The sequence below is a fragment of the Hippoglossus hippoglossus genome, chromosome 20 (genome assembly GCF_009819705.1).
Source record: "Hippoglossus hippoglossus isolate fHipHip1 chromosome 20, fHipHip1.pri, whole genome shotgun sequence".
Classification (NCBI taxonomy): domain Eukaryota; kingdom Metazoa; phylum Chordata; class Actinopteri; order Pleuronectiformes; family Pleuronectidae; genus Hippoglossus; species Hippoglossus hippoglossus.
This window is the reverse complement of record NC_047170.1, coordinates 13,698,757-13,724,769: the sequence shown is the minus strand read 5'-3', so window position 1 is coordinate 13,724,769 and position 26,013 is coordinate 13,698,757. Positions and strand designations below refer to the sequence as shown.

The following is a 26,013-nucleotide window of genomic DNA, read 5'->3' as shown; positions in this document are numbered from 1 at the left end:
ATGTTGTCGTAATTTACTAAGTAAGGTTTTCAATTCAGAAATCAGATCACAACAGTAAGTCTGTGACAGTGGTCTGTGCTCTCCACGCTGATTTGACATTCATTCAGTTTAGACCTATGTGCTGCTTAAAAGGACAAACTCTGATTAAAGCCTTTACTGTATCAAGGTGAAAAGAGAAAATGACATTCCATATAAATATATTAAAACAGATTTACCTTGTTTAATTTATTTGAAGGTCACAGTGGAGTCGTAGCTGCACTTTGACTGAATAGCTACACAGTTATATAGCCGATAAGTTCACTGGTTACAGCTAAATAAAAATACAGTGAGCTAGAATGAAATGTGTCTTAATAAGAACCTCTGACTGTTTTACATTTGTATTGTATTTGACTTTTTTTTCTCGTAAGCTCTTTCTTGCTTGCTTGTATTTAAATGTAAGTACTGCACTGCTGAGCTGGTCTCTTCTTGCCCAACACTTTTCATTGCACTGTTGACCCTGTGTTAACTTGTACACGACAAACAAAACTTGAACTGTTCCCTTTCCCAGCAGGTGGCGCCCTCGCCCTCCATCGCTCTCCAGCAGCCCCAACGGCCTCTTGTTACCGGTGCACTTCCCACAGCATAACAGCCTGCAGCTATCCAAACACCCATATTTTATATCATGTGTAGTCAGCTGGTGTATGGATTCACATTCCTCCACGAGAACAGTCCACAGCTGTCCCTCCACATCTGGCCACTATGTCCTGTCTGCGCACTGCAGACACTTTGCATGAGCTACTTATGAAGTCTGTGCCACACGCAGGATATACATGGCACCGTGTTGGACTGGAATGCCAAAGTTCAGCCATGGCTTCTTCAAGTCAAGTTAATTCATGCCATCGTGGCCAGGTGCTTCAAGAAACTAACTCAGGACCCTACACCCTCCAAGCGGGGTTTTTTTTGGGGGGGGGGAAGCCTCATCCTGTGCTCCCTCCCTCCCTCTCCCCCTCCCTCCCTCCCTACCTCCCTCCAACCACGCAGAACAAACGCTATATTCATCTGCTCCAGCTCCCAGTCCCTGAAACTCCCCACAGGACCTCCTGGCTGCAGGAGCACTCAGCAGCACAATGCCATTCGTGCCACGGGGCGAAAACAGGCGAGCAGCGGCAGGCGCCTGCTCCGCGAAGCCAACAATGTGGAGAACATGCAGCGGTTTTTGCGCATGGAGTCTCCTGTTCCTGACAGAGGTCTGTGCGCAGACCCAGCGGAGGTACACCTTTTTATTTACATCCCTTTTTTTTTTTTAAATGTTATTATTCATTCCAGTGCGCCAGGTGTCGTGGATCCTCCTGTGTGGAGAAGCTGGAGTTAGATTAAGAGGAATATTCTGCAGTGTTGCCTGGACTGACGCATGGTGCATTGGCGGAGGAATTAAATCAACCACAGTCCATCCTTGATATTTATACATGTTTACTGTTTAAATACACGTTTGGGAAATAGAAAACAGTCTTTTTCTCTCTATTCCTCCCACAGACCAAGCTTCACGTGCGGAGGAAACGTCACAGGGGACACTGGAGTGATTGGGAGCCAGGGGTACCCAGGAGTTTACCCTCCTAACACCAAGTGTGTGTGGAGAATCACAGTGAGTGCACTTCCATATTCACCTGTTAGTCTTATGTATCACAGACAATGACTATGATAAAAGTGATGATTAAAACCAGGCTTTTCTCAAACCAATTCACATACTCCAAACCCCCAACTTCCTTCTAAAAATACTCAACCACAGCCACAGATTTTGTTTTTAATCTTCAGTCAGGTTTAATCATGTGGAAATCTTTGTTGTACACGATTTAAGTAACACCCAAGTATCTGCTGGAAGGTGTTTACCTGTAGTTTTCTCACTCAACAACTTTTATCACTACTGTTGAAGGTGTTCCCTCAATGCTCTCTCCATGCTCTCTGTGATTTCCCAACCAGGTCCCTGAGGGCAAGGTGGTGGTCCTGTCATTCCGCTTCATTGACCTGGAGAGTGACAACCTGTGCCGCTACGACTACGTGGATGTTTACAGCGGGCATCCCAGCGGCCAGAGGCTCGGTCGCTTCTGTGGGACCTTCAAGCCAGGCGCCCTGGTCTCCACGGGCAACAAGATGGTCCTGCAGATGGTGTCTGATGCCAACACGGCCGGCAGTGGCTTCCTGGCCGTTTTCTCTGCTGCACATCCGCATGAGAGAGGTAGGCAAACGTGGGAGAAGCAGGGAGAGTGCTCTTGGCATGAGAGTATCTCGAGGGTGTAAGACGGAGCCATGTGGGATTTAGTGTCAGTCATGACTTTACCCCATAAAGGGATTTAAAAGTGGCCTGGGAGTGTGTGTGTGTTTGAGCTGAGGGTCTTGGTTTATAGAGCAAATTAACAAGGTTGTTGCCCGATTGAGGTCATTGCATAGTATCTAGCTCCAATTGTTCCAATACTGTTTATCCCTGATAAACACATTGTAACATCTGTAACCTACTGCCGATGTCGTACCCAACATTTTCGGCAGCATCGGAGGCATTTCAGATGCTGCTGTCGGTTTTTGGAACATCTCTAATGATTTCACTGAATGAAATGTACCTCCTCAAGTGGAGCTCAGCTTTTTCATAAATCTGTGAGTCACTTTCAAGGCATGCACATTGCCAGTTTCTCTTTCGCCATTGACCCTTGGGTTTTTCTTCTGTCTGAGACAAAGCTACTAGTTTCAGTATTCCGCATGTGGACAGAAAGAGAGAAACACCCCAACACTTCTCACAGTCTGATGTGGAATTTCTCACAGATTATTTTTGTTGCTGGAGCGCTTCAGTGCAGAGCTCAGGTCAGAGGAATCACAGAGTTGAATGAGACGTTTCCTCTCTGCAGGGTTGCAAACTCTCGTTGACTGTTTTACTTGAATTTGAATGGCTGGTTCCCTGTACCCAGGCAGCTGACAGCTGTAATGGACAATGTCTATTAACCAGCCTGTCTGGCTCTGACACGATGGATTTAACAGATAAGTTGCTGCTCTTCTGTCTCTGAGCGATGTCAAAACTGCACAGGACAACACATCCTCCGTTTGTGTCTATTTCTGGGAAAGTACGAGATTATACTTCTTTAGACATGTTTGAAAGGAAACATCAACTAAATTGTATGTTACAGAGAAATCATGCCCTTAGAGATTCTCCTCTCCGACAGTGTAAACAGCTCATGTGGTTATCGCGCTGAACTTTGATAGCCCTGGAAGCATTTAGTCTTTTTTTAACCTGCACTCTTTGCAGGAGTGACCTGTTTTTTTCCGGTGTTCGTAATAACAAAGAAGGCAACGAGTGCGCCCTTTTAAACAAGACTTCATGAACATGCGGTTTACTCCCAATTCCTGCGTTTAACAGGATTGTAAAATCATTTCCTCCAAGCAACAGGAATGATAAATTGCCAAGTAATCGTCCAATCACAACCCTGATGATGATCCAAGATTTAACATCTGTCATTTCTCCGCAGGGGAACAGTACTGTGGAGGCAGATTGGATAAACCCTCTGGGACTTTCAAAACGCCCAACTGGCCTGAGAAGGACTACCCAGCGGGAGTCACCTGTTCCTGGCACTTAGTGGCACCAAAGAACCAGGTCTGAATTTGTACTATTATTACCTCCGTCTAGAAGGTTACGTCTGTTTGTTTGTTAGCAGTATTACGGATGACCACAAAACTTGGTGAAAGGATGCAGTCACGGAAGAACCTGTTATATCACTGACTTCCATGGAATAATTAAAGCATCTTGATGAATAAATCAGGCCTATTTAGGAGATTGTTGGGCCTTGGCAGCGATGTGTGCTCTACTGAATCTAGATGTATCTTCATTTTTCAAAGTAAAGGGAGGTATGATATTTAAATGTCAAATGTAAAAGTTCACTTTTAGTTGTGGTATTCGATTTTGCAAGAGAAAAGTTTTGCAGTTGAATGAGGCATGTAGAAATGGAGCATCACACATGCATAATACATTACCTACAGCTCAGCGTAGAAAGGGTTGTAGACTATATCATCCCACAAATGCTTAGTAGCCTTTAATCAAATGCCGTGGTCTGATGTTGGGGTGTGTTACAAGCTTGTGGTGGTTGAAAGAGGATTTTTACTTGTAATACATCTCTTGCTGCAGATTATTGAAGTCAAGTTTGAGAAGTTTGATGTGGAAAGAGACAACTACTGCCGCTACGACCACGTCTCCATTTTCAACGGGGCAGAAATCAACGACGCCAAGAGGATCGGGAAATACTGTGGAGACAGCCCCCCAGCGTAGGTGACCCGGCCATGCCGAGGATTTTATTTTCACCGTCCTATGATCTCATCTCAAGTTTTACCCTCAGTCCGGTCGTCTGGTTGTGTTTCTCTGCAGCCCAGTGTTCTCCGAGGGGAACCAGCTCCTAATCCAGTTCCTGTCAGATCTCAGTCTAACCGCAGACGGCTTCATCGGACACTACAAGTTCAGACCAAAGAAGTTCCCCACCACCACGGCACCACCCACCACCACCACGCAGCCAGCCACCACCAGGCCCATACGTAGGTAGCAACTTTTATCCAATAAGAACCTCTAGAGGATTTGTAACATCTGTATTTGTTGATGAAGCTACGTGACGATAATGTCTGTGCTCTACTGGAGTTTATCTTTTGGTTTAAATACAGGAGGGCTGGTCTGTAATCTGTTTCTGATAGCAGATCTGGGCAAGACACACAATAAGTGACTTGTACTTAAGTAAAAATACAACGTAGTCGCAATTAACTCCTTCAATGCTCTTTTATACTGCTTTTTAATTTGGAAATCTGAATAAGACCTTCTTTTTACTACATCTGAATATAGCTAACATAAGTACAATATTCACGTTAACATGAAATTGTTAAAAGTGGCAAAACAAACTGTGGATTTCTTCTACGAAACCTGCAGTTGTGCTGCATCATTCTCCTCTGTGCAAACACACTGTACGTCCAAATATAGACTCAGCCAACGACAGCACTTGTCAAACACACTGAGTCCATCTACAGTGTGGGCGTGTGTCTGCACCCACAATCGCAGCTCATTTTCCGACTCGCATCCACACACGCTGTTGTTCTTTCCCTCGGTCAAGCCAAGGTACTTTGGCAGCTCCCTGCATGTGATGTTTTACAGTGACGCCGCTCTCTGGTTGGCTCATCTCCTCAAATAATATTTAGACAATCGCCTCGTATTCTTTCTTTCATGGATTCTATAAAATGTCTAACTCTAAAAAACAGATGTTCTTTGTGTCTCGCTATTTTACAAACTGTACAACGTCTCCGAGGCCGAGACTGTAAATAAACCCACAGTAGAAACAGATGCAACCGTAGCTTACATATGGTTCCAGTGGAAGGTAAGATTACAGCGATTGAACTTGTGTGTGTGTGTGTGTGTGTGTGTGTGTGTGTGTGTGTGTGTGTGTGTGTGTGTGTGTGTGTGTGTGTGTGTGTGTGTGTGTGTGTGTGTGTGTGTGTGTGTGTGTGTGTGTGTGTGTGTGTGTGTGTGTGTGTGTGTGTGTCCGTCCGCAGCTCTGAAGTACTCCGTCGCCCTGTGCCAGCAGAAATGCAAAAGACGGGGAACGCTCGAGACTAATTACTGCTCCAGCAACTTTGGTAAGAACATCACTGCTTATTGCAAATTATTTAAACCGCAGAGAAAGTCACTGATATACGCTCCAGATTTGCTCATGATTATTGAACACATACTCTGATCTCACACAGTCTGAACCTCAGCCGTGCAGCCCCTCCCAAGTTCTACGTCAGCAGAACCCACATTAGCACCAAATCTCCCCCAACAAGCAGTTTACAGTCCTGATCGTGTCCCTATCTTTGCACCTCTTGTTTTCTTTCTTTGGCGCATCTCAAAGACTTCCTTGATAGCCCGCCAGGAAGTGAGGGAGTGTGTACAGTAGGACACAGTTGCCCTCAGTGTAAACACACACACACACACACGCTCTCAGCCTCTGACTGTGGGCAAACTGTTGATAAATGAGCATGTTGATTCGGGCTCGGCCTCCGTTTGCTAATCTCGCGCTCTCTGATGTTTTCCTCCCGGAGATGTTTACCACATGCGTTAGACTGGCGTTTCCAAGAGCTCCGCCTGGATTTGCATCACAAGCCAAGGAAAGGAAAGGCGATGTGGGAAGAAAAAAAGTAGCTCGTGCGATGTGGTGGCGTAATCGGCACATGATGTTACTTCACATTTCAGTATCGAGGGTCGAAAATAGTTTATCTAATCCACAGTGGAGGTTGCAAGTTCTTCCTGCGTCTCTGGCTTCGTCCCACAATCAAAAGACATGCAGATCAGGGTCAGGTTTATTAGAGACTCTAAATTCTGCGAATGTAATTGTGAATGGTTGTTTGTTTCTATATGTTGCCCCTGCGATACGTTGTCGATCTGTCCAGGGTGCATCAGCTGGGATTGGCTCCAGCTCCTCCCACGACCCTCAAAGCATAATCGGTATAGATTAAGGATGCATGGATGAATAATCTACACCTAAAGTCATAGCTTCAGTAATGCTGAATCGAATAGTGTGATATATGGGTTTTGAATTGTCAAAAGCAGTTCACTGGTTGTATGTAACAACAGCAACAGTTAAAAAAAACATTAATGTAACAGGCAGATCTCTGGACAGTCTCATCTCTGACGGGAAATGAAACTGACCATGAGGTCCAGACATATTGCTATGATCCGTGTACAGAATCTCGTTCATGCTGAATGAGATCAGATTCCTCCTGGCTCTGCTATCTGCACTAAATGTCTGGTCTCCGCCATGGTCAGCAGGTTCAAACAATAAAACTGTATTGTTTTGTACTTTCAGAGACCCCGTCAGTCTGAACAGGAAATAACTGAAACATATCCCTTCACATATTTTTACCGCACAGAACAGACACGGGGAGAACTGTGGGGTTCAAGTCTCGATGCTGATCAATTAAACTGTAAAACCATTTCTCAAATTCCCACTTTTTGAATCTCCCGTTTTACTTTTTTTATGGCTCCATGCCGGGAACATCATGTTTGCGGGTTGTGCGTCCATCAGTCCCATTATTCTGAACACGATATCTTAAGAATGCATGGAGGGAATTTGTAGAAATTTGGTTCAAACACTCTGACTCACGAATGAACTGATTACATTTGGTGGTGGTTAAAGGGCTGTGACTTCACAAAGCACTTTTTTGTGAACTCTTGTGAACATGATATCTCAGTGTCACCTCCAGGGAAGCCTTTCAAATTGAGTTCAAACATTCACTCCGACTTACTGATGAGATTTTGGTGGTCAAAGGTCACTGGGACCTTACAAAAGACATTTCTTTGTATTTGTCTGAACGCAACATGTCAGGAACTCCTTGAGAGAATGTCTTCAAAGTTGGTACAAGGGTTAACTTGCGCTCAAAGATGAACTGATAAGATTTTGCTGGTCAAAGGTTAAGGCGACCTCACAACTCTTCGTTATCTGAAGAATCCTTTCCCCATCTTGTCCGGTTGTCACTTGGACTCAAAGATGAACTGATTTCAGCTGCCAAAGGTCAAAGGTCACAGTGACTTAAAATTACATTATGCTTGACGATTGCAATTCTCACATTTAACTTTGGTTTCATCACAGGCCACATTCTTCACGCTCTCATCTTAAGTCTTAAATCTAAAGAGTCTCAGTAGACGGAATCCTCAATGTTTTATTTTGTGGGTTTTTGAGAAGAAGCTGTTCGCTCATGGGTTAAATGAAGGAGCCATAAAAAGGTCATAAAAGGAGCGATGAAAGCCTGGAAGGAACTTATGGAGAGGCAATGCAGTTAATTCACTTTGACATCTTTTACTGACAGGCTGCACTTCAAAGATGAGAATTAATGCGCGGTATGATGAAGTATGATGCCTTGTTACACCTGTGTGGACGTTAAATTCCACAATTTAAATTTTTGGCACTTTTCTCTGATGTTGAAACATTGGTTTAATACTTCTGTAATCTTTGATTTTTCCTTACCTTCTTTGTGTGTCTGACAGTAATAACCGGCACTGTTATTACGGCGGTGATGAGAGAAGGAAGCATGTACGCCACAGTCTCCATCATCAACGTGTATAAAGAAGGCAGCCTGGCCATCCAGCAGGCAGGAAAGACCATGAGCACCAAGATCATTATCTTGTGCAAGAAGTGCCCATTTATCAGAAGAGGTAAGTGCTGGTGAAATTAAATTGGCTCAGCGCTCTTGAGACTGTGCCCTCTGATGTATGAAATCACTGCTGCAGAAAACCGGTCGTTATCTAAATGATGAAAATCCCCGTGTGCTTCCTGGTTGGCTGTTTTGAATAACCTATGGCTCCGAGTTTGCCTCCTCTGCTGTGCCGTCACACTCGGTCGATAGCGCTCGCCCCCAAAAGTGTGAGGTGAGCAGAAGAACTCACTGTCGATGACACATTCTATATGTTTATATGTACGCATATAAACATATAGTATACACGTGCCGCGTGGAGATTCTGATGTTTGGCCTCCCTGAATGTCTCTGCCGTCCCGCCACTGCATTCAGGTTTGTTTTGTGTGACCTCCCCAGGCTTGAACTACATCTTCATGGGCCAGGTGGACGAGGACGGCCGCGGGAAAATCGCCCCGCAGCACTTCGTCATGGCGTTCAAGACGAAGAACCAGAAGGTGCTCAACGTTCTGAAAAACAAGCACTGCTGAGCTGCAGTGGCTCTGAGGATCTCCACTGGACTGGTGTGTGCCCGGGGGGGCTCAGCCGTGGATGGAAATCAATTATTAAGCAAGCAACAAATCTCCGTCTCAACAACACAAACACGGGCCACAAAAAACAACACTGATTCTGGATGCAGAGCTGCCAAAAAGTAAAAGGGAGCTCAGATTTTTCTATTTATTAATTTTGCTGTGGTTTTGGAATAAACAAGATAACATTAAGAACTTCCTCAATTTAAGACACATCAGTTTGTCTCTTTCGCAACTTCAGCAAATTTGGTAATCAGCTCCAATCTATCTCCATATTCGCTGCTCATTCGTACTCATAGTCTGCATAGTCACATTCCTGTCATACACTGCAGCCAGGAGCCCAGAATAGAGTGTATAGCAATTCACAGACTCATGTTTATCTATCAGATTATTTAAAATGTTCTGAACTAGTATGATGGCTCCATTAAGTTAAAATCAATTCATAATTGAATTTTCCTTTTCAGGCTGTAGTGTGTTCTTGATTAAGCAACAATACTTGGCTAACTAATAAGCCTGACTTGTATCCAAAGGTGATTCATTGCAGCTGATGTTGTCGGTTCAATAGCGGTGTTCAGTTTTAATGGGGGGGGGGGGGGGGGGTTAGGAAGTTTAAAATGTGGTGATTAAAGTGCAATATTTAATATATACCTGTTTCTTTTTTTTAAAAAATCGATTTTCATGCCGGTTCGATGTGAAACAAAAACATTCTTAGCTAAAGCGCTTTTCTTTAGTTTGTTTACAGATGCAACGCTCCACCATTAGCACACATCACGTACTCAGCTGTCATCGTTTTTTAAAGGAAGAGGTATGAAATGAGAAATATTTTCATATGAAAAAGTCTGTGAATATTATTTATATTTTACTGTTCTCATTTGCCCAAATAAAACTCCTGAAACATTCAACTTTGCTTTGCAGTTTGTGTGCGAGAGACGGAGATCGATCCAGACAAATATAATCTGCAAAGCCTGGGAATGGATCAGGCGCTTGTAATGTGACTCTCACGTGGAGTGGACCGTTGGACAGTTTGCTGAACAGCTGCCAGTGTTGTGGCTTTAAGACCAGTAATCAAGGGGAGTAGTCTCCAAAGCAGGATCGGCATTCAGAAAAATGCATCAGCCATCAAAGCCCCAGTGGGTCAAAGTTTTCCCTAAATCTTTATTTGTCTTTCTATTGAAAACAATGGCTTTCCTTATTTACAAAAGAGCTGAATAATACGAGGAGGGGGGAAAGTCTGGAGGCTTTGGTAGAGAATACATATTTTTCTTGTTAAATTCCAGGTTTTAAAAGTTGTGACTCAAAGAGCAGAGTTTTTGCACATGCTCACGTCACACAGCATCCCAGATACAGGAGAAGCAGAGGTTTTGTCAAAGGGGGAAATGGAGAAGACATATCTAGTCTTTGTGTATCTTTGTTTAGCTCCTCGGGTAGAACATGGCGTATTTGGACGTCCGGAAACCCAGCAGGTCCCTCATCTCGTTGCGGAACTTGGAGAGGTCTTGGCGCAAGTCGTTCAGGTTCTCCACCGTGGCCTGGTCTGTGCTTTGCATTTTTTGCCGGGTGGAGGTCAGGTAGCGGTGAACCAGGCAACACATGATCTTCTGGTAGTTCTCATCGCGCTTCTGCTTCAGGTTCCTCCACTCCTGCATGGAAAAGACAAACAAGGAGTATAGAATTTACAAAGGCCTTCGTTTGTCCATCCCAGATAAATAATCAAACTCAAACCACAAAAATGCACCGGCAGCCGTTTCCCAACTACAATTACAAACAATATTCTTCTCACCTTCAGGCTGTTCTGTCTCTTCACCTTCCCCTTCGAGGTGTGTGAACAGATCCACTTGCTCATGCTGGTCACAATGTAAACCACGGTCTTTGGCGACGGGAGGATATTGAACGGCGGTGGCATCGTGCACTTGTCATCGAAGTAGCTCAGCCACAGCTTGGCCCGGGCAAACTTCCACTCCTTGTCTTCGTGATTCTGCAGATGTCCAAAAACCCACAGAGAAAGTGGAGAACACAGGAATGTGAGAAGGAACTTTTTCACACACAGAAATCCTGAAGATGTAAAAACACTCGAAACACTTGAAATCCTTGAGCCGGATAGATTTAGATTTTCTGTTTCCATTTGCAAAATCAAACGATGGTTCAAAAGAAACTGAAAATGTGCAGCAGGGCTCCAAAGAAAAAACAAAACAATTTCAACATCTGCTCCATTTCAGAGTGAATTGCAATAAATTGAATCTCAACAGGAAATGAAAAACAGTTTGGACAGTATTGTGAAATCGCAAATGACTTACAGCAATTTGTCTGAAGCTCTTATGGAGCATCGCCACCAGCAGCTTGGTCAGGACAATAACAACCACAATGTTGTAGGTGCCGATGATCATGGCGCCCACGAAGGAGCGCAGCTCCTCCGTGTAGGTGATGCGGGTGACGAAGAGCGCCACATGCGCCAGGGAGAAGATGTACCAGAAGAGGGCGTAGCAGGTCCCCATGAACCTGTAAAACACAATATGCTGATGAAGCCTATTCTAATTCAACAGTTAAATCATCCCTTATACAAACAGCCTCTAACGTCTCTGGACAAGTATTCTAAACATTCATCATTGTCGTCATCACTGTCTAGAATGACAAGCTGAGGTTGGCCCATACGTGTGGAATGCATCATTGCTCTGTTGCTGGCAGAAGATGCCCTCGCAGTCCTTGGCTGGAGTCTTGTTTGGGTCCTTCTGGTCCTTTCCATAAAGCTGAGTGAGTCCAATGGTGAAGGAGAACAGCACCAGCAGGAAGAGCCCCAGGAACTTTCCAAACTCTTGCAGCATCTGACCCATGGAGATCTGGTGAGAGATGGATCGTTGTTTTTTTTACAGATTACAATCACATATGAGTATGAGTTGAAATTTGAATTCACTTAGATCCATGCCTGTGGAGGTCTGGGTAATGTGTTCTGCAGGCAAACTAGATTTGCTGCTTTTGTCAAGAAGCTTCTGTGAGAATTAGCTTTGTTATTACTCCAAAAATAAGTTTACTCTCTCCTAGGAGACATTTAGACTTTTAGCAGGAAAAACACAGCAGAGACTAACACATTACACACGGAAAATACTTCTCCTCGCGTGTCATAGTAAGCTGTGCTGTATAACAGCAGGAAACACCTAAATGGAACAGGGCCAACATTTTTAACGTTATTAGTTACACTTTCCCTTTTTCTGCTGCGATAAATCAAAAATGTCTGGGGTGAAAAACAGTCTGCTGACATCATTGACTCTATAGTTGGCATCTGCATTAACACTTAAAAAGGAAACTGACCCTATAGCACTAACTTACTCAATGTAAGTAAGGGAAACACTGCAGTAGTATTGTTTAGTCTCTGTCAGCATAGTTGGCACTGGCCTATTTTGCAGTAAGACAGTTAATAACAAGGAAACAACCGTGTGCATAATTTAATTTCCAACTTTGAATATTACATAGAAAATACACATTATGTAACAACGCACCAGATTAGCTTATTTAGCTATTTAAGTTTATTTCAACAGAATTACTTTGGAGTTGTCTTTACTTGTCTTTTTGCAGCATTTGTACCTTTAAAACTTCCACAAGTCCGCAACTGTATTTTTGCACTACACAGAAATCGATTTTTACCAAACTTGTTGATTGGTCAAAGATCAAAGTCAGCAAAACTATTTTCCATATCGCTGCAAATGAGAAAATGATTACCCGTCATACGATCATTTGATAACTGATTTCATGAATATGTCAAAATATCATGTAGTGCAGTAGTGCATTCACCTTTTCGACCAATAACTTTAAAGACATGATCCACAGCTAATTTACAATGACCAATACTTTGTCGTCATACGCTATAAATGGCGTCATGATTTATTACAGTATTAAAAAGTTTGTATTGCTTTATTGGGGTAAACAGCACATGTGAAGAGGCATCGCCCCTTCAATGCTTTTCACTTCTTCTCGAGTTGGATGTTTTGATCCTGTTTCAGCACCGTGTAAACAAACTGTCTGACTTCTTGTGGCTATTTTAAACTCCATGTTCTTGTTGAGCAGTGATTCCCTGCGGTGGTGGAAAAAGAAACAACATGTTCTGGCAGCTGCATGCGCTCTCACCCTACCTGAGGGTAGACAGACAAACATGGAGGAAGCCGGAGAGGGGGCTCGGAGACAGAGAGCGTCTTCAAGGACCTTTGGGAACTCACTATTTATGGGGCTGAGTGGCTTATCTGTTTACCAGGACCTTGAGATTCTCAAACAAGGTCAGAGGCATGCTCGCCATTACAAAAACACAAACACACCAGTGTCCAGTGTGAGGGATGACCACTTCGCCTGCACCTCAAGGTGAATGGAGACCGGAGTGTTTGCGCTGAAACCCCCGGCAGCTTGTTTGAGGAGAAGGGCTGGTCTATTACTGTGATTCATTCTCTTGTCATGTCTAAATCCCCCCTGTGTATTCCCTCTGCCACTTTGCACACATCTGATTTAGGAGCTGAGGGTGTTCCCTGCTTGCGCAGCCTGACAGGCAGCCGAGCTTAGTTACTGTACAAACAGAGCAGGAATGCGACAGGTCAGGAGCTCTTAACCTTGACTGGAAGTGGGGTCTAATGTATTCAAGGTGCCTCGAATACATCTGAGGACGCACAAACATATTCTACTAAATAAGTCAATAAACATGAATTTGCCAACATTGTATGAAAGGAAATACGAGCTGTGAGTCTCTCCTGTTTTTAGTTTTTTTGCCGCAATACATGGGCAGCTGTGGCTCAGGGGGTAGAGCGCCGCCCACTAATCAGAGGGTCAGGGATCCCTAACCACAAATTGCGTCTAATGGCGTATGTAATAGGGGAACGAGCTGTATGGATTTGTATGTGTGTGGATGGGTGAATGTGGATTGTAGTGTGACCACGGTAGTCGTCAATAAGACTAGAAAAACACTAGATAAATATGGTCACTTTACATTGTGGAACAATAGAATCCACAAAAAGAAAATTTAGAAATCCAGCAGTTTAATTTCAAATTGTTCTCAGAATACGTGATTCAGTCATATTTACTGTGTGACTGAACCTTTCAGAACTTGGTTAGAACGTCTACCTTCTTTAGAGGTGGGGTTAAAACTTCAGTATTTTTCCTCCTGCTCATACATTCTTCCTGGCAGGCTGCTGGTTATGGTATATTTATACTGTCAGTGAGGTTAAGTCTGGCCTTGGGTGAGCTCACTACGTGCACACTGGTGATACAGACACACACACAGACACACACAGGCACACACCCACACTTTCAATCCGTCTTTCCAACCTCAGCAGGGGGGCACTCCCTGGCAGAAACATGAGCTGGCCTCCTCAGGAAGGATGGAATCAGAGACACTCAACATAACTGCATCCCACATAGTACTGACTCACTGTCTGTGTGTGTGTGTGAGAGAGTGTGTGTGGGCGCGTGTGCATTAGCAGGGAGGTGTGTCTGCGATGCGGCGACGAACACACAGCCACATTTATTTCCAAAGCTAATATTTTTCCCATTCCTACGAAGCCAGACGGTGATGTCACAGAGTGGGTGAGTGAAAGGGAGGAGGGGGGGGAGAAGGAAAAAGAACGTGAAGGGGAGAAGAAAGACGGAGAAGATTGGAGCTGAAAAATCCTCATTAAGAAACTAAAAGGGACCCTGAGTGTTTTATAGGTCAACCACAAACTGCTCCTCGGCTTAATGACAGGAAGGCATCTCTACAAACACACTGACCTCACTGCATACCTGAACATTTCTATACGTGGTTGAGTCACATATGGAGAAACAATCAGATCCTAAAGGCTGTCAGCATAAAAATCAGACGTTGGCCGACTTCTCAAACTCTCCACGCCAGCCGGCTGGATGATAACAACATATCGGGATGGGATATGAAGGGACAACCTACGGCGCTGGTACTGACGAGGAGCCCCGAGTAGAAAATATGCAAACCAGATTTTTGGCTTTTCTGGGGCGTTGGAAAAACTCTTGTGACATAACAAGAGCTATAAACTCACACTTTGCTATGTGAACTTGTTTTGACCAAGTCCAGATTTAACTAATTTAACCGTGCAATACTCATTCCATTCTACTTATATTCTTGTGTTTCCTTTTGTTTATATTGTATTTATACTTATGTATTACCCTTACTGACGTCTATTTTTGTTCTGTCCTCTTTGCCCCTGCGACACTGCAAATTTCGTTGTGCAACTATTGAATGATTATCTAATCTTATCTTATAAATACATTAAGTTTATACACATTTGACTGTCCACCTGAAACTGCTCGGTATTAAGAGATAAAACGTATATTACTCTCACAGTTTTACAGATATTCACTATTTACAAGAGTCGGCGGTGATTATTGCTCTTCCCTCAGAAAAAGAAAGCACACAACATCTGTAATTGATAACAGTCGAGTTAAAGCGATGGCACAATCTTGTTGTTGTGTAAGAAAGCAGTAAAAGGAAAGCTGGCGATGGATAAATGTTGGTTTATGATGAGGAAGTGATTAAAATACGATGCTTTATTGCTATGCTAAACATCCGCTCTCAATGCACCACAGCCACATGAATTATAAATTAGATGTTTGTTGTTCAAAATGGAACCTGTTGTTCGAAGTTATGGGACCCGGTTCCCGTTTTTCAATGAATCCGATTGGCATTACAATGATTTGAAAGTCTGTATCCTCAGCCTGCACAGGATCTTTAAGTAGTATTTCTTTTTCTTCCCTTTATTGTCACGCAGCCAGATTTGCTGTTGGGTTGGAAATGATGTATATGCCAGCTTGTGATAAAAAAAGAAGATAAAATGTGTTGTGGGTTAACTGAGTCAGCTCCTCTTGCACTGAAGCTAGTTTGAATAATCACTTTTTGTAAACTACTCATTCACTCTAATGGTAGAAACAATGATCTATACGTTAACTACGCCGCGGAGCTTTATGATGATGTCTTCAGTTTGTTTATGGGTAAATTATTGCACCGTGTTCATCTGCTGCCTCGGTGCTCGGTGCTTATACTCATGATGATGGTCTGATTCTGCTGAGCACAGCTGGTGTGATGTTGTCCCTGAGAGTTCTCACTTCACTGTGAGAGTGGGTGGTGCATGTTTGTGAGTGCTGGGGTTACACAGAGTGATGGGAAGGAAGCAGCTTTCTAACCATTATGCAAGAATTTCATTATTTTTCTCATCCAAAGTGTTTTTTTTTAATGTACATGATCGCTACAGGAGTCACCATCAAAACTTTTTAATGAATTTCCTCACACCTCTAACCATGAAACCAATACGATAGCGAATCAGAACTTCTTAAAAGTGGCTACATCCACACTGATGTGTTAAAACTCAAACAGTCTCCGTCCAGATGTGCGTTTCAGCTCCATATCACAGGACATCTCACTCCAAACCATAGTAGACTGTATATAAAGATGGTCTCCACTTCCTCCCACTATCCAGAAATGAAGCTGCCATCTTACATTTGGAGCCAGAGACTAAAACACAGAACCAGAATTTCTACTAAACTAAAACCCGGCCAGCAGCATTTCCAAATTCCTCTGTGTAGGGGCTTGAAAACTCTTGAGTAGTGTGGAAGGTGTTGAAGTGTAACAGTGAGGATGTGTGTCTGTGTGTGCTGCTCTCCCACCTGCAGCGGCCCCAGTATGGAGCTGGTGGTGTACATGAAGAAGAGGCGCAGGTAGCTGAGAACGTTAGCGAAGGCAAACAGGCCCTCGGCCACCAGGATGGGATGGAACGCGTCCCAGTTCTTCCTCTCGGTGTCCTCCACGTTCTTGAACTGTGAAACCAGCAAACAGGTTCAGAAACATGACAAACATCCCCAAAATGATACTAATTCTTTACAGATACATTATCAGGCCTTTTTCCTTCAGCAACAACAATTATCATGTTTACGTTCCCTGCAATCGTATAAGAAGCCAGCAAAAGAAACACATGCTGTTATACTCCTAAATCTGAAGTGTGTGGGTACCTTGCTATGAGCAACAATCTTCAGGGCAAAGGTGGAGAGATAAAGGGAATTCATCACGAAGCTCAGCTGGTTCCTCGACTCTTCCAGAAAGTCTTCCAGCCCCTCGTACCACAGCCGCTTCACGTCCGACCACACCATCCCTGTAGGAGAGCAGGAATTCAACCGTCGTCACGTACACGCACATGCACACATATGCACATACCAATAGAAAAATGCATCCTGCAGTCGTACATTTAAAAAGTGAGTGGGACCCTCGGGGAGGAACAGGAATGTACGAGACACAGATAATCAGTGATTAATGTGCTGAAAATGTGTCGTCTGCAGGATTTAGGGAGGTGTGTCTGGTTGTGTCTTCTTGTGTCCAAATGGAATATAATCAATTCTAAACGTACAGTAAGGATAATAATATAAAGCTGACAGCTTGGCATATTGTCTCCGCCTGGAGTCAGAAATTATACAATAGATTGAACCTGACTGATCTATTGTTGATTTGCATTGTTTCAGGAATCAGATGAGTGACAGGCTCTGGCACAGAAATCCCTTTTTCACACATGAATTGTTTCCGTCTCTGGAAGGTTTCCAAATTCATTTCGCCTGCTGAGCCGAATCCTGTGCGTTTCTACGTAAAAGACCGGATTTGAGTCCTCAAGCAGAAATCAAAGTGCACGCACTCAGACGGCGAGGGATGCACCAAGACACATTACGACACGTGCACATGCATGAACAAGCACACACGCACAATCTCTCTCAGCATCTGATTTCCACATTGGGGCGTGCCTCAGGGGAACGACAGGATGGAGGGGAAAAAGCTGCTGGTTTAACGTGTGTGCCTGTCGACACCCAGCGCATGTTTAGAGCTGTAATAGCCCCTTTTCACATCCTGATAACATTAGCACACAGTTGTCTGAGTGCAGGGGGATTATCAGCAGCCTCATTCTTATTACTTAACCCATTTTTGGAATTTGTTTTGCTGCTGCAGGGACGGTAGAGAGTAAAATCTGCACCACTGCATCACACCCTGCAGTGAATAAAACTGCTGAACGTGTTCAAATTGATCTTTGATGTTGCTCTTTTGCAGCACTTATGAATCCTGCAAATTCCCCCACCCCCACCCCCCCTGAGGTGAGTTATCTCATCCCATAGAAAAACCCATTACACTCTAATGACTCCGCCACTGATCCTACGCCTGCAATGTAGAGAATAAACTGCAAATGACACCACAACCGTCCTCATAACTTCAAACAATAGAAGTCAATTGCTTCTAAATCTCTTCATAAGATGTCAGGTATGGTGGCCCTGAAGTACAAATTACAAGACACACCAGCAAATAAGAAAACACAAAAGAAAATCCCAAAACACGACAGCATTAACTTCTACTACATGCTATGAACAAGGCTCTTCCCTGATTGGATGGACGCACTGTCCATGTGTTTTGTGATTTGCTGTTGTGATTCTTATTTGTTGCGTTTCCTTATTTACCATTGTGTTTTCATGTTTTTACTGTAGTGTTTTGTAATTTGTTGTCGTGTTTTCTTATTTGTTTATTTCTTTTTTGCTGTTGTTTTTTCTTATTGGCCATCGTGTTTTGGGATCAGTCATTGTTTTTTTTGTTTTTTTTTATCTGCTGCTGTGTTTTGTGATTTGCCGTTTTGATCTGCACCTCAGGGCCACCGTAGTCGGGTGCAGTTATCGGTATAATTTATCAGTCGGACAGCGACAGCGGTGCTTCCTGGACCGATGTGCTGCCGCCGACATGCTCTGTTTCTGGTGGAGCAGCGGGATGATGCCGCCACGAGACAAATATCTCATGGCTGTGGAGGCAGAGCCATTAAAGACAAAGTGAATGATCATTCTAATGGTTTCTTGGCAGAGGAGGAAGGTAGAGAGGCTTTTCCCCAGAGAGAGAGAGACGGAGTGGGTTTCAGAATGTCACTATCCAGCCTCAACCGAAGAGAGAGCTTGTGTCCATGTTTGTGTGTCCGTGTGTGTGTATGTGTGTGTGTGCGCGCTGAGTGCGGTGATACCAGCACTCAGGTGGACCACAGGGGAGGAAGAAGAAGCTGCCAGTTCCTTTCTATAGAGCTCAATTAGAAGCAGAACTGAGATTTAACCTAGTCAAACCAGACTCTCTGTCATTCACTGTAGAAACAGCTGTTTGTCATGTTCTGCCTGATGGGATTATAGATACAAGATACTACAACAGACCATCATGAGAATCTCTTATTTTCATTCCTTTATGCAAGTTACTTGTGTTAAATTTGGGTTCGTAGGATTGAATTTTGACTCTATTTGATAGTTTCAGGCAGTACACGACGCTCCTCTGTGCACACATGCATGATGACGTGCTGAACTGGGTAAAAACCTGACCTATGATCCACAGGATGAGCAGGTAGTCGATCATCTCCAGCGCGGGGCCCATGGTGTTCTTCTTGCCCTCGTTGTAGACCAGAGAGTAGAGGTTGAGCAGCAGCAGGAACGTGAAGTAGGAGGCACTGTGGATGATGAACTTGACGAAGGGCGTGTGGATGATCTGGCCCACGCGCGACCGCGGCACCAGCAGGTAGCAGACGGAGAGCAGCGGCCAAAGCATGGCCACGCTCAGCACCGTGGCCATCTTCAGACAGGTGTGCTTGCGACGGTAGCTCGCCGTCTCTCCGAACCACACGGTGTTGAGGAACTGCTGGCAGTTGGACTGAGCCACAAACTGTAGGAGGGGCGACACAATTAGATTTGACTTTATCTAATCTAATCTATTTTATCTTATCTATAACCCTCTTTGTTGTAGAATACAAAAGCTAAACAGAGGCTATTAGTTTAAATTTGTATACATACATTGACTATTATTAGCTGATGTAAGTTACTCAAGTTTAATGCATCAAAATTCTCTCTGCAATAAGAATCCAAACACAAACATGCTATAGGCGAAGAAACGAATTTGTTCAGGAACAAGTTCTCTGAGGTGCAGCCCGAAGAGGAACCTTATCAGTCTTATCTCCCCGACAGGAAACAACGGGATGCTATTAACTCTGCCGTGATATATGAGTCAAACTCTTCGCACTGAGCCACCCCAGCTGTAAATTGCCCCACGGCTTCAAACTTCAATCTTTAGTACGTGTTTGACTGCCGCTGCCTCAAGGAAAGTACTTCATCCTGCGAAACTCGCATTTCCCAAAGACAAGCAGTGGTGTACTGGATCAGATGTTAAATCCAAAATGAAGTAAGAGAATATTCATAATAATGGGTGGTTGGATTATTATCTCTCCTCTAGTCTGTGAATGCAAATTGCAGATTGGCTTTATATTGACATTCAAACATTTCACGTGACAGTTGTTGGTCTGACCTCTTTTTGGTTGTACTTGATGGCGAGTTTGAGTCGGCTGAGGTTCATGCGCTCCTCCAACAAGCCTCTCTTGTCGACGTGATCCTCGTTGGACGTGTGATTGAGAATAACTTCCAGCTCTCGAGAGTTTCGAGCCTGTGCCAGCAGGTCCTTGGCGAACATCTTGCACTGCTTCGCCAGCTCCTCGTAATCATTCCTGGATTCAAGAAACGAGATATAATCAAACTAAAAGTTTTCTTATCTGTTCCAGACTGTAAATGAAGGGTTTAAAATATCACTGTGTGCGCATTTGGACACATGTTCCTCTATGTGTGCCTGAGAAGAAATGAGGCATGACGGAAGGAGGTGCACCAGTTGATTGCAAGCATACCTGAACTCCACCTCAACCAGACTGAGCTCCCTGAGGTCTGTGCTCAGCTCAAAGGCCCTGAGTATGGGGTCCTCCTCGGTCAACATGATCAGAGAGGGGCTCGCCAGGCAGCGGTAGATGTCCAGCCGGAACCTGACGGGGACCAATGGATGAAAAAGGGATGAAAAACCAGATGGAGCAGGTGGAGGTGTAGGAACCAGGAACAGGGAGAAGCATTCAGTCCTGTAGCTGTTTCATTTGTCAAGCTGCAGACTGATGCTGTTAGCGCACTGTGTGGGAGGTTACACTTCTCTGCAGTGAGAATAAAAATGCCAGGCAGAGGAAGAGCAGCACAATCTCAGCTGTGAATTCAGATAGGAAGCACCCATCCTTCCACAAAGGAAACTCTGCTGTTTTATGCTGTTTTTCTACAACACAAATTAGGTGATCACGGTGCTGGAAAAAGAGGATTCATGAAAATCCAAAACATACGAGAAGACAGCGGACATCTTCAAAACCAATGCTATCGTCAAATTCAGGGAGCTGCAACCTTTCCTGAACACTTTGCTTGACAGAACCAATGACTCATAGCTGTTTTTAAGCTCCAACATACCAGGGAGGAGCAAAACAATCATCACCTAAAAATAACACAGGCTTCACCGGCGAGAAGAAAGTGATGTCGACCACTGCAAGTGACAATAAATCAGTGTGACGGCGAACCCCTGGTTTAGATCACCGGGAGCTTAATGCAGCCGTCTGGGCCGGAGTCATCATTATTTATACACTGTGACACCGTCTGTACCTGGAGTGTCGTAAGCTGTCCTTCTTGTTTTTGGCGTTGCAGAGCGTGCACTCGCAGCCGACGGCGTGGGGCCGGGGGAGCGAGATGTCCTGCTTCAGCAGCATGGTCAGGATCTCGTAGTTGTTCCTGTGCGCGGCCAGGATGACCGGAGCCACGTCCATGGTGGTGGAATACTCCGGGTTCTGGATCCGCTGCATCAGTTTCTAAAAAAGAAAAGAGAACATAGAAAAGTGTGAATACTGTAGAGAAAGAAAATCTGAATTATTCCAGCCTGTTCGTCTCATCTGTGCTCATGAGTGTTTTTCTTGAAAGAGAATCGATGAGAGGAGACTAACGGCGATGGAGGGCTTGGACGATCGCCTGGGCCTGTGGTTGAGGAGGATGTCCACAGCTCCCACCACCTCTGAGTCTATGGCCACCAACAAGGCATCTGTCGCCTGAAGAAACAAAAGCATCATTTTCAGACGGCAGATTTCGAAAGTGACTTCTTGTGCATGGATTATTTTGTGCAGAGTGTTGGTTTTCCCGGGTGTTTTCTACCTGGCAGCCATGCTCCAGGAGCAGCTGCAGGATGTCCAGGTTCTCATTCTCGATGGTGATGGTCACGGCGTCTCGGCCCAGCATGTCCACGCGGTTGATGTTGAGCTCGCCGCGTCGGTTCTCCTCCAGGAGCTTCTTCACCATGTAGTAGTCACCTGCAGAGCACCGGGCGACAATTCAGGCAGAGTCAGGACTATAAAAGCAGTGAAGTATCGTCTGAGGACGGCGCCAAACAGACACATCCTCTGTCATGAGGCAAAACATCCCGCAGGCCCGGCTCCAGCAGTCCTCTGTCAAGCCCTCGAGTCGGGTGTAGCAATAACATCTCCCCCAAAGGACAAGGATTTCTGCAGTGGAGCCATGTTTATAGAGACTTTATATGGTTACTCTGCAACAGCATCTGCCTGCACAGTGTTCTTATCAATGAAACCCTCTCTTCCCAGCCAACTTGAGAACACCCATGCCTCTTTACACTTGCTGGGTTTGTTTGCGTTAACTGTCCTTGTTAGGGAGCCGTGAAAAGTCTGCAGAGCAGGCGGAAAGGAAAAGTTTTCAGAGGAGCAGATGTTCAAAGGAAAATATGTCTTTGAGTCCCTGTGGGCAGATTTAAACAGTAGCCAGCACATTGGCAGCTGTGATAGGAAAAAGAAGTGGTATGACAGTTTGCTTGGTGCAGTGACCATGCTGGAACTGAGCTGGGTGTTTGAACTACAACAGGCCTGCTGAGTGCACACTCAGGGAAATCTGTGAGCAATCAATAATAACAGCTTTCCCATTATCTTAAACAGATTAGCATTGAGCTTCTAACATTCAAAAACGAATAGGCCTATGAGCCTTTCTGTGATAAACAGTGTGCGTAAAAAACAGTGGACATTGGTTTGGGTAAACACTGGAGGAGTAGGAGGAGGAAGAGGAGTAGGAGGAGGAGGAAGGAGATGAATAACAGACCTTTCTCGCAGGCCAGCAGGAACAGCTTCTCGTCCAGCGTCGTCTCCTCCTTCACCTCCCTCACGTCTTTCAGGGCCAGAAATTTATCCGGAGAGGACGTGTCCGTGCCCTGGTACAGAGCTGACATGACGACGGAGAGCGAGTACGGCCCGACACTGATGTGCATCCCACTAGAAAGCGGCGAGCATCACACGAGAAAGCCCGTCGGATGGGAGGACATTTATCCAGAGGAGGTCCTGTGGTGTTTATTGTCGCAGCAGCAGCGTAAAGACCGAACCGGAGGCATCGAGCGTTGTTATCGTCGCATCTCTGCTGCGTCCCTTTTTACGCGCTCCTGCTTTCTCCTAAATCAGCCGCTCGACGACTTGGATTCGGCGGAAATTCTCGGTTTCAGTCCGAGTAAACGTCGCGCTGATCTGCCCTCGGTGTGTTTACGCGCACCATCTTCTCTCCCGTCGCCGGATCCTGGAGATCTCTCTGGTCCTGATGCTGCTGCCGCGCCTCTCACTGCGCATGCCCGCGCGCCTCCACCTGCTCCTCCATGTCGCAGGCGCAAAGCCTCCTTCATGCTGCCTCATGATTATGTAACAGCTCAGTGCAGCTTTGTACCAACGAGATCCCTCAGGCTCAACTGATGGAAGTCAAAAAAATATTACATTACTTCTTACATTAGTTCCCAAAAGCTTCAGTTTAAACTGAAGATTCCTGTTTGAATATGTGCTGATGTTTTCCCTATACCATTATATTCTGAAACTTTAGCTATATGTGAAATATATACATATGTAGTGGCTGTACACACAAATACTACATGTGCACTGCGTGTTTCCCGAGAGCGATATACAAACATGCATGGAGGCGTCAGATATACAGTCTTAATGCAATGTACACATCTCATCTGCTAATTTACTAAACGTTGAAACTGTTTCATAATCACATGCAACATTTTCAAAATCACATTTATGCAAGTATTTAAAAATAAAAATACTTTATTACTTTAAAGGAGCCTATAGGCCAAGAGCTTCAGTTTGCTCCACTGACATGAACTCATTCCCCTTGTCCCATGTTGAAATCCTTCATTGAGTCTGAACGCATTCGATCACACTAATGAGACAAAGGAAAAGAAAGAACAAGCTCTAGTTTATGTTCCATCCATGTGGCTGGACAGGCGACTTCCTGCAGTTACATGATGTGCTTTGCATATGGATTATGAAAAGAGAGGGAGAGAGAGAGATATGTGTGCATAGTCTGCGGGGAACATTATACAGGAGATACACTCAGCTGTCCCTCCAGGCTGTGATATTCAAATCAGTGCATATCAGTCCTCCACAGTCCGTCTGCAACGTTTATCACAGGCCGGTGAGCATCAGTGCAGAGTATGACACAGAAAATGGAGCAGCTCAGAATGAAGAAAGTAAAGTAATTTGCAGCTGTAGCGAGGGTGTTATAAAATGTGAATATAAATGTTAATACAACAATATAATCCGTATTAAAAAGGGGAATTGATGTCAGCAGGGTGTAACAAAAGCATATAGGTGATACTTGTATCTTATCCTGTCGGGGAGAGGCAGCTATAGCAGGCCCACAGTGATTTAACTTGACTTTGCTCCGACTGGTGAGGGTCGATGAGAACGTTTGGCAGCTGGATTAGTTGAATATAGGATTTGTGTAAAAAGTCTCTTCCTTAACTTTTGCCTTTAAATGTTTTCCTCATTAAGCCTACAAAATAAAAGTGATTTAGTTTCCTCATGTCTTATAAATCCAGAGAAGTTAAATGCGTGACTGAGAAATAATGTTTAATGTAAAATAGACGCGTGACTCATTCCCCCATGTGGTTGTTTCCCAATCCTCATTTCATACAGAATATTTGGGCAGAAGAGTTTAGAGTTAAATGTTAAATGTTGATACAGTGGATTTTCTCAAAATGAAACTGTAAAGTAAGTGTTCTGTCCATATATATCAATGTATAATGAACAACTCTTGCTATATAGACATTGCAATATAAACACATCCAGAGAGATAGTTAGAGAGTTGCAGTATATTTGGGAATTTTACAGCTTATCCCACTTTCTCAGAGTCAGAAACTAATAAATGTCTTCAGCCATGTATCACTTGATGCTCCTACAATCACAACTCACGATAAAACATTCATTTTTACTATTTTAGATACGTAAAAATTGAACTATGTTTGAGAGAATTTCTGCAGTTCCACTCGGAGCAGGCAGAGGAAAAACACTGGCTGTTTGTTATGACTGTATTTTCCTTATCTGTGTCATCAGAGGTCGCTTATATCCGAGAACCAGGCTGTTGTTTACAATGAGTCACATGTTAGTGAGGAGACGCTGCATAACTGAAATGAGACTAAAGGGAGGAAACTGAGGAAAATCCCTTCCACAGCCATGAAATAACAACTGCTGCAGAATGAACACATTCAATATTAATGATATCAATTTTCTCTTAGCTGCTGCAGTTTGCTTTGGCTTTTCTGACTCATCACATGTATCTCAGTCCGTGTAAGTTTCCACTGATTTCCTATGCAGTCAAATACGGGTCATTAATATTTTGAGCTTGTGAAATGATCGTCGCAAATCATTTCACCTTTGTCACCTTGCAAAATAATTATTCAAATTGGTGCATGTATAATTCATATTTTGCAGCGATGGAAATAATTTGGGCATGTGTGAAAAAGTTTTGTGCAGACTACTGTTTTAAAATATATTTTAAAAATGTTTATGCATCTGTTTGTTTATATCATTTGTAAGGAGAATTTTGAAATGTAATAAAATAACAGTCAAATGATCAATATTCTGTCCTAAATGAGGCATCTTGTTACAATTCATGACTTTTCATTCACCAGAAAGAGCCCTCATCATGGATTATTATAAATTTATTCCGCGAATTCTAAGAAAAGCTCAAAATAACACACGATGAGTCACATCTGCAACACTATTTAACATTCATAGGAGCTGTTGAATTTTATGAACATTTCAAAATAAGCTTCTCCCCGTGGACTCATTCTAATTCTGCACAATTGTACTTGCAGGCGGAGAGAAGGATCCTATAGCTGCACTTTACAGTCCAACAACACAGCGTCCCAGAGCGGCCCTCAGCTCATCAGGCTGAACACAATTATGAGGAAAAGGAAAAGAACAGTATGCACAAAGAGGGTGGGATACACACAGTCTGCTTATCGGTGCGAGATGCAGGAGTGACGCGGCTGCAGGTTGGGAGAATTTCAGTAAATGATGCCAAAGATGGAAACAAACCTGGACTCTTGACAACGAGACTCATTAGCAGTTCATTTTCATGTTCTTCTGTGGATCTAAAT

General features: G+C 44.0%; 2 protein-coding genes across 2 annotated transcripts; one reads left to right on the top strand and one right to left on the bottom strand.

Annotated features, from left to right (window-relative positions):
- Positions 1–555: 555 nt before the first annotated feature.
- Positions 556–9,626, top strand: pcolce2b (procollagen C-endopeptidase enhancer 2b). The gene is made up of 9 exons (XM_034572648.1): positions 556–1,249; positions 1,513–1,621; positions 1,957–2,212; positions 3,489–3,613; positions 4,142–4,278; positions 4,379–4,542; positions 5,542–5,625; positions 8,012–8,179; positions 8,557–9,626. The coding sequence occupies exons 1-9, from the start codon at positions 1,107–1,109 to the stop codon at positions 8,685–8,687; spliced, it is 1,317 nt and encodes a 438-aa protein (XP_034428539.1). The 5' UTR covers positions 556–1,106; the 3' UTR covers positions 8,688–9,626.
- Positions 9,627–9,857: 231 nt separating this feature from the next.
- Positions 9,858–23,209, bottom strand: trpc1 (transient receptor potential cation channel, subfamily C, member 1). Its single transcript, XM_034572644.1, has 13 exons — positions 22,689–23,209; positions 21,741–21,895; positions 21,536–21,637; positions 21,201–21,403; positions 20,420–20,551; positions 20,050–20,245; positions 19,077–19,413; positions 16,710–16,849; positions 16,368–16,517; positions 11,376–11,560; positions 11,021–11,222; positions 10,507–10,701; positions 9,858–10,366 (listed from the first exon to the last, which is right to left on the bottom strand). The coding sequence occupies exons 1-13, from the start codon at positions 22,852–22,854 to the stop codon at positions 10,139–10,141; spliced, it is 2,391 nt and encodes a 796-aa protein (XP_034428535.1). The 5' UTR covers positions 22,855–23,209; the 3' UTR covers positions 9,858–10,138.
- Between the last annotated feature and the right edge of the window lie 2,804 nt (positions 23,210–26,013).

Excerpts from the sequence above, each read along its gene's own strand:
- trpc1 (XM_034572644.1), bottom strand. The coding sequence starts at position 22,854 with ATGCACATCAGTGTCGGGCCGTACTCGCTCTCCGTCGTCATGTCAGCT. Across the intron at positions 11,561-16,367 it reads CCATACTGGGGCCGCTGCAG|ATCTCCATGGGTCAGATGCT; the intron begins GTGGGAGAGCAG and ends ATCTCTCACCAG. Across the intron at positions 10,367-10,506 it reads AGAGACAGAACAGCCTGAAG|GAGTGGAGGAACCTGAAGCA; the intron begins GTGAGAAGAATA and ends TTTTCCATGCAG.
- pcolce2b (XM_034572648.1), top strand. The coding sequence starts at position 1,107 with ATGCCATTCGTGCCACGGGGCGAAAACAGGCGAGCAGCGGCAGGCGCC. Across the intron at positions 2,213-3,488 it reads TGCACATCCGCATGAGAGAG|GGGAACAGTACTGTGGAGGC; the intron begins GTAGGCAAACGT and ends ATTTCTCCGCAG. Across the intron at positions 3,614-4,141 it reads TAGTGGCACCAAAGAACCAG|ATTATTGAAGTCAAGTTTGA; the intron begins GTCTGAATTTGT and ends CTCTTGCTGCAG.